The sequence below is a fragment of the Alligator sinensis genome, unplaced genomic scaffold (genome assembly GCF_000455745.1).
Source record: "Alligator sinensis unplaced genomic scaffold, ASM45574v1 scaffold781_1, whole genome shotgun sequence".
NCBI lineage: Eukaryota > Metazoa > Chordata > Crocodylia > Alligatoridae > Alligator > Alligator sinensis.
Window position 1 is genome coordinate 5,675,486 of NW_005841845.1, and position 16,558 is coordinate 5,692,043.

At 62.5% G+C, this 16,558-nt stretch overlaps 1 protein-coding gene across 1 annotated transcript in view; it reads right to left on the reverse strand.

The window, feature by feature from the left end:
- Positions 1-16,558, reverse strand: part of SZT2 (SZT2, KICSTOR complex subunit) — an 82,168-nt gene that overhangs the window by 6,858 nt on the left and 58,752 nt on the right. The window contains 22 exon segments of the mRNA XM_025207192.1: positions 77-142; positions 800-874; positions 1,460-1,540; positions 3,085-3,172; positions 3,306-3,508; positions 4,573-4,698; positions 4,915-4,994; positions 5,301-5,571; positions 5,946-6,128; positions 6,503-6,633; positions 7,857-7,907; positions 8,278-8,405; positions 8,632-8,764; positions 9,199-9,296; positions 9,538-9,704; positions 9,876-10,051; positions 10,359-10,556; positions 10,838-11,017; positions 14,458-14,542; positions 15,418-15,582; positions 16,008-16,126; positions 16,454-16,558. Of these exon segments, the coding sequence (XP_025062977.1) occupies positions 77-142; positions 800-874; positions 1,460-1,540; positions 3,085-3,172; positions 3,306-3,508; positions 4,573-4,698; positions 4,915-4,994; positions 5,301-5,571; positions 5,946-6,128; positions 6,503-6,633; positions 7,857-7,907; positions 8,278-8,405; positions 8,632-8,764; positions 9,199-9,296; positions 9,538-9,704; positions 9,876-10,051; positions 10,359-10,556; positions 10,838-11,017; positions 14,458-14,542; positions 15,418-15,582; positions 16,008-16,126; positions 16,454-16,558 (2,909 nt within the window).

Consider the following 16,558-nt stretch of genomic DNA (forward strand, 5'->3'; position numbering starts at 1 on the left):
GAGCCAGACACCTGCCCAGCACCCAGCATAGCCGGCACCCAGGTGCCCAGCCCGGCGTCAGCAGGAGGGGACATACCGCACACTCAGAGACGGAGCCGGGTCCCGTGCAGCTCTGGCTGCGGGCTCTGGCTGTGAGAGCGCCCTGATGGAGAGAGGACACGCATGGCCGGTGGGGTGGGTGGGGTGCAACTTGGGCCACAGGTACTCAGAGGCTGCACTGCAGCTCCATGGGAAGGATCTGGCCTGGCAGAGCACTCTGTACTTTTGCTTCTGTACTGCAGGGGAGGCTGCAGCTCCCCGGAGAACCGGGCCACGTCCCACACCAGTCCTGCAGCCAGAGTCGGGCGCTGCAAGGGCAACTGGCTCTCAAGCAGCTGCCTCTCCACAGGGAGGGGTGTGCTTGGCTCCAGGCCAGCCCCAGGGCAGCCGGCCACGGAGGCTGCAGGGGAGCCGAGCACAGGGGTCATGGGCGGAGGCCTGGCGGGACATGGACCCGCAGCCTCTGGCTTCTGTGGGTCTCCAGAAGTCCTCTCTTGAGTCCCCAGGGCAGGACTGCCACAAACCCTTGGTCCCGGCACAAATGAACACCACCCAAGAGTCCCTGTCCCTTGAACTCCTCAGAGGCCAGGGATGGTGTAAGCAGGGCTGCTGCAGCAGAGCCCTGCCCGTCCTGGAGACGGAGGCAGGCCTGTGGCCAGTCAGGACCTGCTGCACCTTGTGAGGTGGAGACAGCACAGGACTGAGCCCCGCAGCACTCCCTGGACCACAGCCGCCCAACATGTGGAGGCAAAGCCCTTACCTGTGAGTTCACCGTCTGGCCCATGGGGATCCGTGAGCACTCCAGCGCATACTGCTTCACGCAGAAGTAATAGCCCTGCAGAGAGAGCACTGCACTGAGCATGGCCTGCAGGCACTGCACTGCCCCTGCCGCTGCAGCCTCAGCCCTGGGCAGAGCGCTGCACTGAACACAGCCTGCAGGCACCACACGGCCCCTGCCACCCTAGCCTCAACCCTATGGAGAGAGTGCTGCACTGAGCATGGCCCCTGCCACCCCAGCCTCAGACCTATGAAGAGAGCACTGTGCTGAGCATGGGCCCAGGCACTGCACTGCCTTTTGCCTGCCATGGGGCCTTCTGGAGGCCAGGAACAAGGAACCCTCCTTTCAGCCCAGCCAGGATGTACTTCTCCTGCCTCCCCCATCATCCCTGGCCCAGCCCCAAGCACCAGCTCTTGGTCCTGCCCTGCCTCCCACTGCCCTTGGGTGTCATAGCCATACCAAGAGCTGTCACATACTCCCAGTATTGTTCCCCCCCACGGGCAACCTTCCCAGATGGCTGGCCCCTCAGGCCAGAGGCAGGGAGGGCACCTGGAGCCCATGCCACGAAGGCCATCTGCCCCAGCCCAGTACTGCACCATGCAGCAGTGTCAGCACAGCTGGCCTGGGCCCCTTGCCCCGTACCTGGAATGCCAGCTCCATGAGCACGATCCCGCCAGGCAGGGCGCGCTGCAGGTGGTAGGTGGCGACAGGGGGGCTGGTGCTCTGGGGAAGAAAGGGCAGGGCTGAGCAGGACACCAGGGCCTGACTCAGCCTGCCCGGGAGAGGGCAGGGGTGCCTGCTCCCCTGCCCCCACACAGAGGCAGGCTCCTTGGAGCAGGCGCCTGCCTCGGGCTTCACACAGCCAGAGAAGCATGAGCTGCCAAGCTCGCCAAGGGACATGCCCAAGCCCAGCCACAGGGGTGAATCTCAATGGGTCCCCTCGGCCGAGCTGGACGTGCCTGGCTTTAGCCCTTCTCCCCCACATGCCTGATCCCATCAGCAGCTGTCAAAAAGGCAAACATGTTAGGGATGATTGAGAAGGGAACAAAACAAAAGGGAACGGATTGTAATGCCACTTTAAAAACCCACGGGACACATGCACCTTGAATCCCGTGCCCAGCTGTGTGTCCTGCACCTCCAAAAGGAGAGAGAAGCAGACATCTAGAGAGGGGCAACAAGGATGCTGAGCACTGTGGAGGGGCTTCCCTAGGAGGATCGAGTAATGAGGCCTGACCTGGTCAGTCTAGAAAGGAGATACTGGAAGGGGGACAGAAGGGTTTGCAATGTACTAAATGGTAAAGAGAAAGCCCCTAGGGCAGAGCTTTCCAAACTGTGTGCCGCGACACAGTGTGTCGGCGGCAGTGTGTAGGTGTGTCGCGCGAAATGCAGAAAATTTTGCGGAAGGGCACCGCGGAGCTCCCTTACTCGCGTCTGCTTCCCTTGGCCCCTCCCCCGGAACTGAATTACTGTGTCGCGAAATGATGCATGTCTAAAAAGTGTGTCACCAACATGAAAAGTTTGGAAAGCTCTGCCCTAGGGATTTGTTGCTGACTGTCTCTCACCAGACAAGCATGAGGGGTCACATCAGGAAACCAGCAGGCAGCAAGTTTAAAACTAAGAGGAAGTTCTTTCCAGACTGTAACTTCAGCGGGGGACTTGTGGCCACCAGATGTAGTGGAAGCTGATGGTTTAGCCACATTCACAAAGGGACCAGACACATTCTTGGCAGAAAGGGGCATCAGTAGCTACTGAGGACGGGAGGGAGTGGCACGGCCCAGTCTGGGTCGGGAGTGTCAGGATGGCAGAGCTGCCTGGCACAGGGCACTGGTTGGGGCTGCTCCATTCCCATGCACACTGCACCCAGCTCCTGCTTAGCTCACCCAGCACTGGCCTCCCCAGAGGCCTCCGCTCTCTGCAGGCCGTGATCCAGTCGCCCCAGCCTGCTCCCCAGGCACTAAGCGTGCCAGGTTCCGTTCCCCCACTGAGGTGGGGCCCAGGCCAGAGCTGTTCCTGCAGCCCTCGAGCTCCCCCAAGCCCCCTCAGATATGTACGAGGCCCACCCCAGCATGTGGTCAGACCCCCCGGCCAGGCTAGTCCCTTCCAACCCAACTCCTGCGGCTCAGCAGGCTGCAGGCAGAGTCCAGTGCCGGCTGATGCTGCCCAGGTGAGCTCCTCCTGAGCTCCCACCCTACCCTCTTGCCCCAGTGGCTGCTCGGAGGCCTGGCCCTCCCCCATGCTGGAGCCCTCCCTCAGGTCAGTGTCCTCACCTTGGGGCTCCCATCTGCTTTGGGCTTGTAGGAGAAGGAGCCTCTGCCTTCAGTGCCCAGGGCTGCCAGCGCACGTATCCGACTTGTGCTGCAGCAAACAGGAGAGGATGCAGGGACCCGAGCCAGGTGCCCACAAACCCAGCTTGGCTGCCATGTCCCCAGTGAGAGCAGCGCCAAGGGCGGTACCAAGAGGGATGGGGGTTCCCTGGAGCAGCACTGACCTGCGGGTGGGTGAGGGGGGCCGCACCTGGACCAGGATAAAACCCATGCTCTGCAGGTACTGGATGTACTGCTGCAGGAAGGCGCCACACATCTCCAGGAGCCATGGCTCCTCCTTCAGCTTGCAGGGCAGCGCCTCTGTGGAGTCGCAGCTGTGGCTGCGGTCCCTCCCTGAGGCCGTTGAGTCATTGGAGCGATGGCGCTTCTGCAAGGGAAGCCAGAAGCCTGACAGGCCTGTGCAGCTGGTGCCAGCAGGGAGCTGGCCACAGCACTCATGGGTGCATCCCTCCCAGTACCCCATCTCTGGCTGCTACAGAGCCCCACAGGAGCTGGGGGCACCCACCCCCAGGACAGGTCTCCTGCTCTCCACCAGCCAGCCTCTGGCACCAAGCGCTGAGCTGAGCAACTCTTCCCCCAGACGCATTGCCACAAATGCCGACAGTCCTGCCCCCCACAGAGCAGTCTAGACCCCTCTGAGATTGCACCAGGGCTCCTGGCACCCACAGTTTCCTGCAACAGCTGGGCCCAGTCCCAGATCGATTGCTCGTCCCAGGGCCTGGCAGGGGGAGCACTTCCTTGTGATGCTCCTTGAGTCCCTTGGGAAGCACAGAAGTTCTCGACCACCCCTCTCTGAACCCATTGCTGCCTCAACCCTGGTCACAGTCCCTCTCGTTTGCCTGCCCCAGTCCTGCCAGCCTCTTGCCCCAGGCTCTCCTGGGGCCCAGTTGTTCTTGGCGCCCTGCTCTGCTCCCCCAGGGCACTGTGAGCTCAGCTGCAGGTCTCCTGCAGGAACCAAGCAGGCTCCATGACACCTCAAGCCCCCCCTAAGCTGCCCACTTCAGGAAGTGACGGCCCACCTGGCTTTGCTTGTCAATGTTGGGCCAGTGCCCAAGACCTGAGAATGCGCCACCCCTCAGCCCCTGGCCTGGCCTCCTCAGCACTTCCATCCAGCACCTTGTTGGGGGTGTTTAGCACCCAAACAAATCCACCTGCCTGCTCCCTGCTCTGCGCCTCCCCACTGACCCACATCCAGGCCCTGTAGAGAGCAGTGCCACAGCCATCAGGATCCTGCCTGCCAGGGTCCTGCTGCTATGCTCCCAGCTACTGCAGACACTTGCCTGGTGCAGAGACATGGCTCAGGCCCTGCTGCCAACTGCTTACCAGCAGCCCCTGCTTCCTATGGCTCTGCCCTGGACAGAGCTGCCCTTGCACCAAGGAGGGGGTAGTTGGTAGTTGCCCAGACCAACCCCACCAGCAATGGCCTCTCACCTTCCCCTCCACTTTGGCTTGCTGGTCAGCCTGGATCTGCTGCCGGAACGCAGGGTCGAAGAGCAGGGGGGTGGCACAGTAGTGCACCAGGCGCGAGGACTGCTTCAGCGTCTCCAGGTCAGCCAGCTGCAGGGCACAGCCGCAGGGTGCGTTGGCAGGGCCCTCAGCAACGTGTGGGGCCAGACCCTTACCCCCTCTTGCCAGCCCCATGCACAGTGGTTCCTCTGCCCTCCCTGTGGCCTCAGTCCCCTACTGCTGCCCCCCACCCCCTGAAACTGCTTGCTGCTGCCCCCATAGCCCATCCAGGCCCTTCAGCCTCCCTCCACCCCAGGATGCACTCACGCTGATGGGCATGTTGGACTGTGCTGACCTCTGTTGCCAGGTCACAAAGAGGTTCTCAATCTTCATCTGCTTCTCCAGTTCTGGAAAGGGAAAGATGGATGGACAGGAGCTGCCATGGGAGCGCGGAGCCAAGGCCCGGAACACCCACCCTGCTGGACCCTCCCATCCCCTCCTATACGCACATGTACGCACACACACGCATGCACACCCCTGCACTGCTGCCCATGGGTCTCCATCGGGCCACAGAGACCAGCTGCTGCCACTGCCCAGAGCCATGCTCCTGCCCCTGCGGCCGAGCACGGGCAGGAGCTGCCCTACAGCCAGTGCCCTCGGCTGGGACTGGCAGGGCCTGTGGGGGCAGGCTCCCGTGACCGCAGCCCCTGTACCTCTCCTCTCCATGCTCTTGATCTCCAGGAACTGAGCGCCATGGCGAGACACAGGGTCAAGCGGCCCCAGGTCTGGCCCGTGGGGGAGGCACTTGACAGCAGCGACGTCCCGCAGGGCCTCGTCGAAGGGCACCATGTCGGGGGGAAAGTGCAGGGAGGGCAGGCTGCGCCCTGAGCTGCTCAGCCGGCCCTGCTCCCGGCTGGGCGGGGGGCTGGGGTTCCGGATCAGCATGTCTACCTCCAGCGTGGAGTTCAGGAAGGGGTTCGGCTCCTGCACAGGCAGACATGGCCCGAGTCTCTCTGGGCTACCGGTGACACAGTGCCCAATGGGGGTCCCTCCAAGCAGGGCAGGCTGGTGCCCACCGCTGAGCCCAGCTTCACCCCGGCTAGTGCCCAGCCCTATCCCACCTGCCCAGGGCCAGGACCACAGGTCACCCCCACCCAGTCACGGGCTGGCTCCCACAGCACTGACAGGGCCACATCAACTGCTGCAGTGGAAGGATGGTGGGCAGGAGGGCCATGGGGCATGCTGATGCCTGGGGCTGCCTGGACCACCTGAGCACTGTGGGCAGCCGTGGCCAGGACCTTCCCCAGCTCGGCCCTTCTGGCAGGGACCGGGCACACTGAGGTCGGAGGGCACTGTACCTGCTTGGCGTCCTCATGCCAGGGCGTGTCCATGTAGCAGTAGTGGTGGAAAAGCCCCAGCTTCTGGCTGAGCAGGCAATGAACAACGTGGGAGCGCGCATTCTGCCACTGCAGGAGGCGCATAAGCGAGCTGGCCAGGGAGCTGCCCAGGTCCGGGGACCAGTTGTAGGTGTAGAGGGTTAGCTGGAGGGAAGCCACAGCAGGGAGGTGAGAGACTTGCTCTGGGATGCCCTGGGACACAGCCCTGCTATGGCACCCACCAGCCCTGCCCCCTGCCCCCAGGCGGCTGTGCCTGGGACATCAGGGCTCCCCACTCCTCTCCCATCAGGAGCCATGGTATGTGCAGGGGCCTGCACTGTCCTGCAGCACCAGGGCTCGGGCTGCCTGCGAGGTCACAGAGGGGCTGGTCAGCACCTTCCACCCACCCCAGCCCTCATCACAGGAGTCTGTGCATGCCCTGCTCAGACCATCTGCCAAGCACCGGGCCAAGCCAGTCACTGGCCATGGGCACGGATGCATGCACGTGTGTGGGATCATATCAGGCAGGCACCACCCACCTTCTTGTCGATGATCTCCATGAGAAGGAACCTCTGCCGGGGCACCAGGTCTCTCCCTGAGGGGCCAGAGCTCAAGCCCTTCTCTGTGGAGCTGAGCTCCATGGCCTCAAAGCGCTGGAGCCCCTTGTGAGCTGCAAGGAATTGGAGAGTCACAAAGACAGGGTGCTGGCCAGAGTCCCCCTTCCCACCCACCTGCTGCTCTCGCTGCCCCCGGGGCCCAGCACTGTGTGGGTTGGGCTGGAAGGGAGCGAGGCCACCCTACTACCACAGGGCTCCATGCTGCATCAGCCGGTCCCAGCCTCAGACACCACTTGAGAGCTCACTCTGGCTTTGCCCCCACCGCTCTGCTGGAGGTTACAGATCTCTGGCCAAAACTGCAGGCTGAGCCTCCCATGGCCAGTCTGTGCCAACCCTGCCATGCGACTCAAACAGCCCTTTCCCCTGCCTCACCCTGGGGCGGCAAGGTGCTGCAAGAGCCTTCCAAGAGGAGAAAAATCCTCTAAGCTCAGCTGCTCCTCGGACGGGGCCTAACAAGGCCCCAGCAGGGCTACAACAGCAGGCAGCTGAGCTCAATGTCCCCGGAGGCCCCTTCCAGCCCTGAGAGCCCAAACAGGGCCTTGGCACCTGGGCTGGGCTGGGCTTGCCATGTCCTGTTAGGTCAATGTGCAAAGGCAGGGGAACTGTGCGGGTCTGGCTCTGCCCTGAGCAGCCCTTCTGTGTCCTGACCTGCTCCCCACTGACCTCCATGTTCCTAATTCTTCTTCCTTCAATACTTGTTCCCAATCCTTGCTTTCTAGAGGGGCCTAAAGGGCGTCTTAGCTACCTGGGACAACAACTTCTGCCTGGAGGGGTTGGTACCACAGCCTGGCACCTGTAGGCACAGGCTCCTGCCTGGACCGTCCAGCTGCCTGTTTCTGGGGTGCAGACTTCCCAGCTGTCCCTGCACCCCACACAAGACACGCGACCTTTGTGCCCAGACTCTCAGTCACCTGACCCTGCCTCACCCATGTGAGTGCTCCCACAAACACCCACACATGTCCCTCCTGCGCTCAGCTATGCAGAGAGCCAGGACCATGCCTGCCTGCCTCACAGTGCCCTGAGCTCCAGGTGAGGTGCTCTAGGGCTGGACAGGACCTGGGCAGCAGGATACAGCCCCTGGGTTAGGCAAGTCCTGGCCTCAGCCCAGGTCAGACCAGCCTGTGCACAGTGGCCATGGCTCTTGTGAAGTTGCTTGTGATAGAGCTGCATCCCAGGCACCCTGGGTGGGCCAGTACCAGCAGGACAAGGGCTCTGAGCAGCAGCTGCCCAAGCGCAGCCCCTTGCTCCAACCGCACCCTGGTGAGCAAAGACTTACGTTTGAACCTATGAGCAGGGGGGACCTGCTGCTCCTCCACGCTGCCGGCCACTGCAGGCAAAGACACGGTCAGCACCTGCCGGAGGCCTGCACAGGCCAGACCCAGCGCTCCCTGTGCTGGAGCCCCGCTGTAGCGAGGAGAGGCACAGAACAGCTTCTAGGGCTGGGGTGGGCATCTCCCCCCACAGGACCTGTCCAGAGCCCCCAGTGACACCCGTCTGCAGCTCTGTGCAGCACTGGGGCCATGACCTAGGAGAGCGAGGGCTGGTGCCTGGGCTGCACTGGGCCAGGATGAACCTTGGGCATAGTCGTCTCTGGCACCGCTTTGCTGGACACCCTACAGGCCCCGAAGGCCACACAGCTCATGCCGCCCCAACCCCCACCTCGCACACACAAAGGGAGGCCCTGGCCTCGCACTCACCCTGCTCGGTGCTGTAACGCCACTGGTGGAAACTGCGCCCAAGTAATATAAAGTGCCGGACGGCAGCAGGCCGCAGGCTTGTGCTCTGGTTGGGCTTGTAGGGCAGGAAGGTGGCACCCCAGGGGCAGCTGTGGAAGAGAGCATCACAGCGCTGTTGCCAGGGGCCAGGCTGCGACAAGCAGGCAAGGGGTGTCCGCTGTGTGGCCCTGCACTTTTCTGCCTCCCTATGTGCCCTGGGCTTTTCCACCCCTGCCCCACTGCACTATTCCATGCTCCCACTTCCAGCCCCACACTGCCCAGCTGGCATGTCCCTTTCCTGCCCTGCTCCTCGGTTCACTCCTCAGTGACACTCACCAGAGCCGCTCAAACACCTTGAGAGCGGTGTCGCTGGCCAGGGCAGTGACCAGGCTCACCACCTCAGCCAGGACTGAGGGGAGCAGGAAGCGGGAAACGATCTCCACTGAGCACTGCTGCACCGAGGGACACCCTGTGACCAGGAAAAGCAAGGTTGGGCCAAGGGGACACTGCAAGGCCCAGAGCATCCCAGTGACAGCAGGGAGCCCAGAGGTGTAGGCACCAGCCCCAGGACCAGTCCCTGCTCTGCCACAGGCCAGCATGCAGCCGTGGCCAAGTTGCTTGGTCTCTATCCCCATGGGAGAAGGAAAACTGCCCTGCCCAGCGACAGACAGTGCCCTGACACACAGTAGCATGGCAGAGCACCAGCCCCAAGCCTCCTGCCAGGACCCTCTCCCCAGAGCCGCCTCTGTCCTCCACCTGCCCTCCTGACTGCAGAGGGCAGCCTGGGCACGGACTTCCTGGCTGCAGCTGGACAGAGGCAAAGACCCAAGCCAGCTCCTGCCTCACCCTGCACAGACAACCTCCCTGCACCCTCTTGGCCCGTCCCGCCCTCCTGGCACATACCCAGGCGGCTCATGAATGCCATCCACTGCTGGCAGGTCTGATGGAAGAGTGGGTGCATAACACCGACGTCCCCCTCCTCCAGCTGGCAGGTGCGGCGCCTGGGGCAAGGCACCAGTGGTGACAGGTTAAGGGCAAGGGCACAATGTGGGAGGGGAGCAAGCCAATGCCTGGCCCCCTCTGCAGCTCCCTGCATGCCCCAGAGGCAGCTGCAGTCCTGCACCTGGCCCAGCAGCGCCCCTCCGCGTGCTGGCACTGCAGGCAGTGGCAGCAGCGCACGCCAGGGCCACCGCACGTGGTGTGGCACGGTGCTGGCTGGGGGCAGTGGTCCCATGGGCTCACCTCTGGGCCTGTTCTAGCTCAGCAGTGGCCGTGGCCCGCTCCTGGCTCAGGTGTTGCCTGACACTTTCCGTCTTGTGGCGTCGCCGTGTGCGCGTCTCCTCTGGCCGCTCCAGCACAATGTCATCAGTGGTTTTGGGGCTGCCCAGCTCTGAGGACTCTGCCTTGCTCTGAGGAGCAGGGCACAGATGAGACAGGGAGAGGGACAGCCTCCTCCTCCCTCTGGCCAAGTCCTGGGTCCCTCCCCTGCCTCACAGCCAGCTCCACTGCTGACATCTGCCCTGCCGGGCACAGGTCACCCCCTACTACAGGCCCCTGCCCCAGCCCCATGGCAGTGGTACCAGCATGTCCCAGAAGCTACGGCGTCCCAGCTTGCTTGTAGGTGTGACCGGCTCGCCGGGGCTCGAGGTAGCAGCTGGGGTGAAGTGCAGTGGGGCTGGACACCCGCGACTAGTACCAGCATTGCGCGCAGCCTGAGCCAGCCCCTTGGTCTCTGACATCGTCCTCCTGAGGCCTCCTGCAAGCAGAACAGGTGTGAGGCCTTCTAGACATCTTTGCAGGAGAGCAGCTGCGGCCCCAGAGCTGCTCCCAGCCCAGCACTGGGGCTTGGCCAAGCAATCCTGGGCCCCATCCACAAGCAGCCTCAGGGCAGACAGCCGAAGCAGTGACCTGTGCCCCTTGCTGGGGGGAAAGGTCGGGCCCCCACTTTCTCCTGCCCAACGGCACCACTGGCAGGTCAGCTGGCTACAGCTTGGGCAAGATGAAGCAAGGCCCCATCCCTGGGCGGCAGCCCCTGGAAAGGGGCAGCTCAGATGGGCTCTCACCACCGCTGCTCAGCTCATCCAGCTCGGTGGTGGCCAGGGGGCAGGCGGACTCCATGCAGAGCGGGGCAGGCAGCACACGGACTTCCATGGTGGCATCACACAGGGCATGGCGCAGGGCCCCACGCAACTTCTCCGACAGCTGCAGGAGGCTGATGTTCCCTTTCTCCCACACGTCCAGGCGCACACGTGCGCAGGGGCCTGCAGGCGAGACCAAGGCACTGCACGGTGCTGCGGTCTCCCACCCCCCAGGCCCCTGCCAGTGCTGGGGGCAGCAGGGCTGGGGGAAGGCAACTGAGGCTCCAGTGCCTTGTGAGCAGCAGCTGCTGCTTAGCCTAAGTGCAGCCATGAACCACCCCGGGGGCTGCAAGGGCAGTGTGATGCTCAGACCCTCCCCTGCCCAAGTTACGGCTTCGGCATAGGGACAAGGCATTCCCTGGGATGGCTGGGTCTGGCCCCTGCTCCTGTGGCATGCCCCCCACCTGGCTGCAGCATGCCTGGCTCGACGTGGTGCTGGCTGACTGCGGTGAGGCTCTCGAAGTCCGAGTCCTGCAGCAGGTCAGTGCTGGGTGGTGGCCTCAGGAAGCCAGGCCGATCCCCAGGTGCCAGCAGAAGGGGGCTGTCGTTCTCATCCACGAAGGCAAGGGCAATGCATGCGATGCCTGCAGGAAGCAGAGCCCCAGTCAGTGCGGTTCTGGCCCTGGGAGCACCTGGCTGAGCTGTGAGCAGCCCTGCAGCCAGCACTGAGTGGTGAAGGAGCCAACTAGCATGCAAGGCACCCATGCCCCTGGGGCCTGGTGGGTGTGCATAGGTCAGAGGCGCATTAATGCACCAGAGCACGAGCTCAAAGTGGGTTCCTCAGCTATTTGGACCTGCACACCCTGAGCCCTTTGCTCAGACCCCACAACAGCCCCAGCCTCAGCACCACAGAGCGCCCCACCCTCCAGCAGCAGGCCCCCTGCACACCTGCCAGGGCCCAATGAGCCTCCGCACAGTGCCCTCACCCCACCCCCCCTTCCAACATGTGTGCGCCATGGCCCTCTGGTCTTTCACTAGTGCTGCAGGAACACCCGGCTCCGACGAAGGCCCCACTGCTGGGTACAGCGTGTCCGGAGTGAGAGCTCCTGTGCCAGGCCTGCTGCCTTGGTGCCGACCGGATGTGGGGGGCAGGGTGCAGGTGGGGGGCCAGCAGTCCGCACCAGCCCCGAACCAGGCTCCTGGTAGCAACCTCTGAACAGCCACAGGGCGGCAGCACCAAGCAACCTTTGCCCGCACCATCAGGCTGGCGCTGCAGCAGACTCAGGGGCCCACAGGCCAGTGCTCTGCTTCTGCCGGGCTGCACCGTGACCAGGGGCAGCTGTGGTGCAGCCCATGGCCCACGCGATGGGGCAAGTGGTGCAGGACCAAAAGGCTGACAACTGCTCCATGTCCATGCACCTGGGCAATGCTGGGGCTTAACATCAGCACTGAGTGCTGTGCCCAGCATGGGCCAGCTGCTGGGAGATCAGGGCCAGACGGGAGAGGCTCTGGGCTGAGACGGCAGGCACAATTGCCCACCCAGGCACCACACAGATGAGCTTGCACTTTTCCTCTGGTCCAAATTCCTCGAGCTCCTCTACACATTACAGGTATCACACAATGACCTGATTAGTTGTGCAATGACCTTGAGACCCATACACGTGCAAAGTACTCATCTCGCCATAGAAAGGTCCAACCAGCTACAAAGTGAGACCTCGACAGTGTGCTAGCTCTATAGCTGGTTGCTACCCAGCTTTACTTTGCACACATAGGAAGGTCTCCACTGCACTGGGAGTGCCATCAACTGAGGGCGCTCAGCATAAGGGTGCCCTGTGCCCAGCTGGGGCTGGGAGACCTGCAACTGATGGCACTCTTAGCACAGCAGCTGCAGACTTGGGGGCCTGGCAGAGCACCACAGCTGCCAGGACCCAGAGATGCTGAGTCCCTGAAGCGCACCTCCTAGTCCCGGCAGCCACAGGGCACGGCTGTGATCTTCCAGCCCCGGAGGTGCATGAAACCTTGGGGGTTGGGAGATGGCTGCTGCTGTGCTCTCCCAGCTCTGGGGGTTTCATGCATCCCTGGAGCTGCGAGACGGCGGCAGGTGCGAGGGTGCACAAGGTGCCCCTACAGCTCTCAGCTGCAGGAGCTTCCTTTTTGCTGGGTGCCAGGGGAGCCTGGGATTGGGCTTCCCTGCACTGGCAATAAAGCACAATGGGATCTAACGTGCGATCCCACAATTGTGCCGCCTGCTATATACATGTGGCCTGGCAGGAGACGCAATTGTGGGAACACGCCTGAGTTCCTACTGCGCGTGTAGAGGGGCCCAGCCCACAGCTCTCACCAGCCTCACACAGCTGGAAAAGCCTTTGCCCTCACCTCCCCATGTAGCCAGTCCTACAGTCCCTCCAGCATGCACGCAGTCTCCCAGACACAATGCCAGCTGTCCAGATCCCAGACTGCCTCGGGGGCTTTCTAACATGCCCCGGGGTAGACTCTGGAGCAGGAGGAGCAGGTCCCGAGTCACTTGCAGGACCTGTGAGCCCCAGTGCCAGAGCACACAGCGAGACACCAGGTCAGAGAAAGGGCTGGGGCAGCCCAAGCTTGGGGCTGTTGGGAAGTGTGTGAGGTGCCTGCCTAAGCAGCAGCTGACGCATGTTGTTTACAGAGGCGGCTCCAGGATGTCCCAGTCAGGTCTGGCACTGGCCCAGAGCCTCCTGGGGGTAGGCACTGGAGTGGCTGGGGAGAAAGCCTGCTGGGGAGGAAGCCTGGGGAGGCTCTGGCGACTGCACCCCCTTGAGCAGGAGCCTGTCCTGTGGTCCCAGAGCGCAATGCTCTGAGCAAGGCTGCCAGGGCGGTGGCAGGGTGCTGGCTTCTGAGGAGTTGGGGTCATAGCCTCAGGGGCAGCAGGAGTTGCCAGCTGGCTGACACCTCCACCCACAGGGAGGGGGTTGGCAAAAACTGGTGCAATCATCACATGTATGCTGGAGACAGACTTGAGGGAGCAGGGGAGAGTCCCAGACTGCTGGGAACTACATTTACATTTCAAAGCAGAACCTGTAAGGGGCTAAAGACTGGAATAGCAGAGAAAGACAGACACTGAACACAGGAGTTGTGAGGGGTGCAGGATACATGAGGGACGTGAAAAGCAAGGTATGGTTAAGGCCTCTATGGGGGAGGAGGAGGTGCAGATACACCTATGAAAACCCAGGCAGAGATTAGGCCTGCGGGATCTCCTCATTGCCTAAGACCACCTGCAGATCCCCCAGCTGGGCCTCCTGAATACTGTACCTGGCTGCAAGGAGATGCTCTGGTAAGACCTATGCAAGATGCTGTTGTCTTTTTGGCTTAACTGTGTTGCATTTTAAGTTAGGCTTAGTTGAGTGGGCTGTCGAATGATCTTACTGGGCAGTCTCTGAGCTTAGGCAACGTTTTTCTGCTGTTATTTGTTGTGTGCTTGAAGTTGCAAACCCGCTGTGCTCAATAAACACTCTCTTCAGAGAACAGGCTATTCTTGCCCAAGCATTTATGAATTCAGTGCCACTGTCTAAAGTCTACTGTTAAGTCTGGTAACAGGGGCCAGGAGAGCAGATGCATGTGAAGGGGCTGGAGCAGAAGGCATGGCACAACAAGGGAGGCAGGAACTGGGGGTGGAGAAAGTACGGTACCATGCCTGGTGCCATCTTGGAACTGGGAGGAAGGAAGGATGGATGAATGAACTGCATGAGGTCTGACAGGTACTTATGCAATAGGAAGACGTTTCGAGGGCACAGGGGTGCGGCAGATACACAGACAAGGGATGGGCACAGCTCCCTAGCAAGGATGGGACTAGGCAGAGGCTCGGCATGTGGTCTGGGAGACAGCATCACCCCCCACCCAGCTTCCCAACCCACCTACCTGTGGCACCAGGTGTCCCCGCACCGCCAGTGCTGGCTGAGGGCACATGTGCTCCCAGGCCATGGGGCCACACACTGTTCCTCCCCTTCCCCTCCCTACAGGATACACCATGCCTCCTCCCCACACCATGCAGTCCCCATGCTGGAAAGTGGCTCCCTGCTGCCCGGCCACAAGCCCAAGGTGCAGGTACCTTTGCCACCGGTGCCCTGCCCACCCGGCTTGTTGTACAGGTAGAGGTCCAGATCGGGCAGGCTGCCGCTTGGGTGGAAGTAGTGCTGGAAAGAGAGGGGCAGCAGTGAGGGGAGAGTGCAGTGCACGGCCAGCAGAGTCCCCCCCACCCCTGGCAGCCAGGACTTTGGGTAAACGACATGCCGCTCCATCATGGCAATGGGCATAGGGCCCTCCTTATGGCCCCCTCTACACACGGGTCTAATGACAGGGCCCAGGCTGGCCCCCATTGCAGGGAGCTCTGCCAGACAGTGTGTGGCACTGGTGGAGGGCTCCCCTGGCCATCACCATGCCAGGACTGTGGGCTTCCAAGGATGAGAGGCCCAGGGATGGGTGCCAAGCCCCATCCAGGGGTCTGCTGAATGGGCAGAGGCTGAGGGTCAGACTGCCCAGTCCTCTTGCTGGGTCTGCGGCCTCTTCCTGCCTGCCTATGAGACTCCAGCGTGGCAGGCTGTTAGAGATGTGGGGGGGAACCAGGACCTGAGCATGACCAGAGGGTACTGGAGGCCTCTCCCCCCTTCCACCTGCCTCAGGGCCCTGGGGTGAAGCTGGCAGTGCCAGGGTGCACTCCACAGCGCGCTTTCATCAGGGTCAGTGTCTGTGACCCTTAGGAACATGGGGAACTCTGCGGGATGCAGTGACATAGCTGGGAGGCCAGAGCAAGGAACCAGGCCTGGCTCTGTGCGGAGCAGCAGGGGGGAGTGGGGCCCTTGGAAAGACAGCGGTGTGAACTCGGAGGGGAAGACAAAGCACAGTTTGCGAGGCAGGACAATAGATCATCTACAAGACCAAGCTACGTCTGAGTCGGTCTGGTGGAAGAGGCTGCCTTGCCTCACAAGCCTTCCTCTTCCCGCGTGGCTCCATCATGCTCCAGCCCTCAACAGGTGCTGCAGTGCATGACGAGGCCCCACAGCCTGCTCACCTTGAAGTGGTGCTCAACGTTGCTGTCAGTGTACTTGGGCGTGTGCAGGAAGATGAGCAGGTTCTGGCGCAGGTAGTAGGCCACAGCAGGGAGCCAGGGCAGAGTGGATGGCGGCAGGGTGAACTGCAGGACCTCTGTGGGTGGAGTCCCTGGGGGCTGGATGAACTGCAGGGGGGAGCCAGTGAGCCTCTGGGCATGGCCTGGGCATTGGGGGGCATCCACCAGGGCCCTCCCCTGCCTGACAGCTGCTAGAGAGGAAGACCTGGGCACAAACCTACCAAGGGGGGGCCTAAGGCCCTACAAGGGTGCCCAGAGGGCAAGACATCCCCAGGGGTTCACTGCACCCCTGTCCCCAGACACAGGGGGAGGCCCAGGAAGTGGTTTGGAGAGAGCTCCTAAAGCCCCAAGAACCCCCAAAGGAAGGGGCACCCTCAACCCAGCACCCTGGATGCATGGCTGGGGCAGGCAGCCCCCAGCACGAGGCGGGACCTAGCAGACTCCCAGGGGCAGGGCAGGAGGTGACTGCAGCAAGAGCTAGGGCTGGACAGGCTGGGCTGGACAGGGCAGAGTGGCAGTGCAGGAGGCGGTACCTCCACGTCGGCTGGGGTCAGCTTGCAGTTCCGCACCAGCATGACGGTGATGATGTCCAGCGTGGCCTCATCCAGACGTCGGCGCAGGACCTTCACCAGCTCATCCGTGATCTCAGGCCCTGCAGGGAGGTAGCATGAGAGCAGTGCCCTAAGCCGTGCTGTACCCGCTACTGCCCCACACCTGCGCCCTTCATCAGGGCACCGCACCCCTGCCCTGATCAAAGGTATTGACAGCTGGGAGGTGAAAGGAAGACAGGATGCCATGGGGGGCAGGGAGTCACAGGGTGGAAGGAGCTTCCCCCTGCACTGGGCCAAGTCACCATCCACCAAGGACCCCACACCCCAGCTCAGCCCTCGCCCACCCCTGCCCTGCATGTGTCCCTCACCCCCAGGGTGTGTCTCCAGCCTCCCCTTTACTGGGCCAGCCTGGAAAGGCCGCAACACACCTGCCTGAGCCACGCCATGGACCATCAGCTGGATGTGTCTGTCCACCTGGCCCACGGGGCGGGTGGAGTCCATGCTGCGGCACGAGCCCAAGTCGAGGGAAGAGC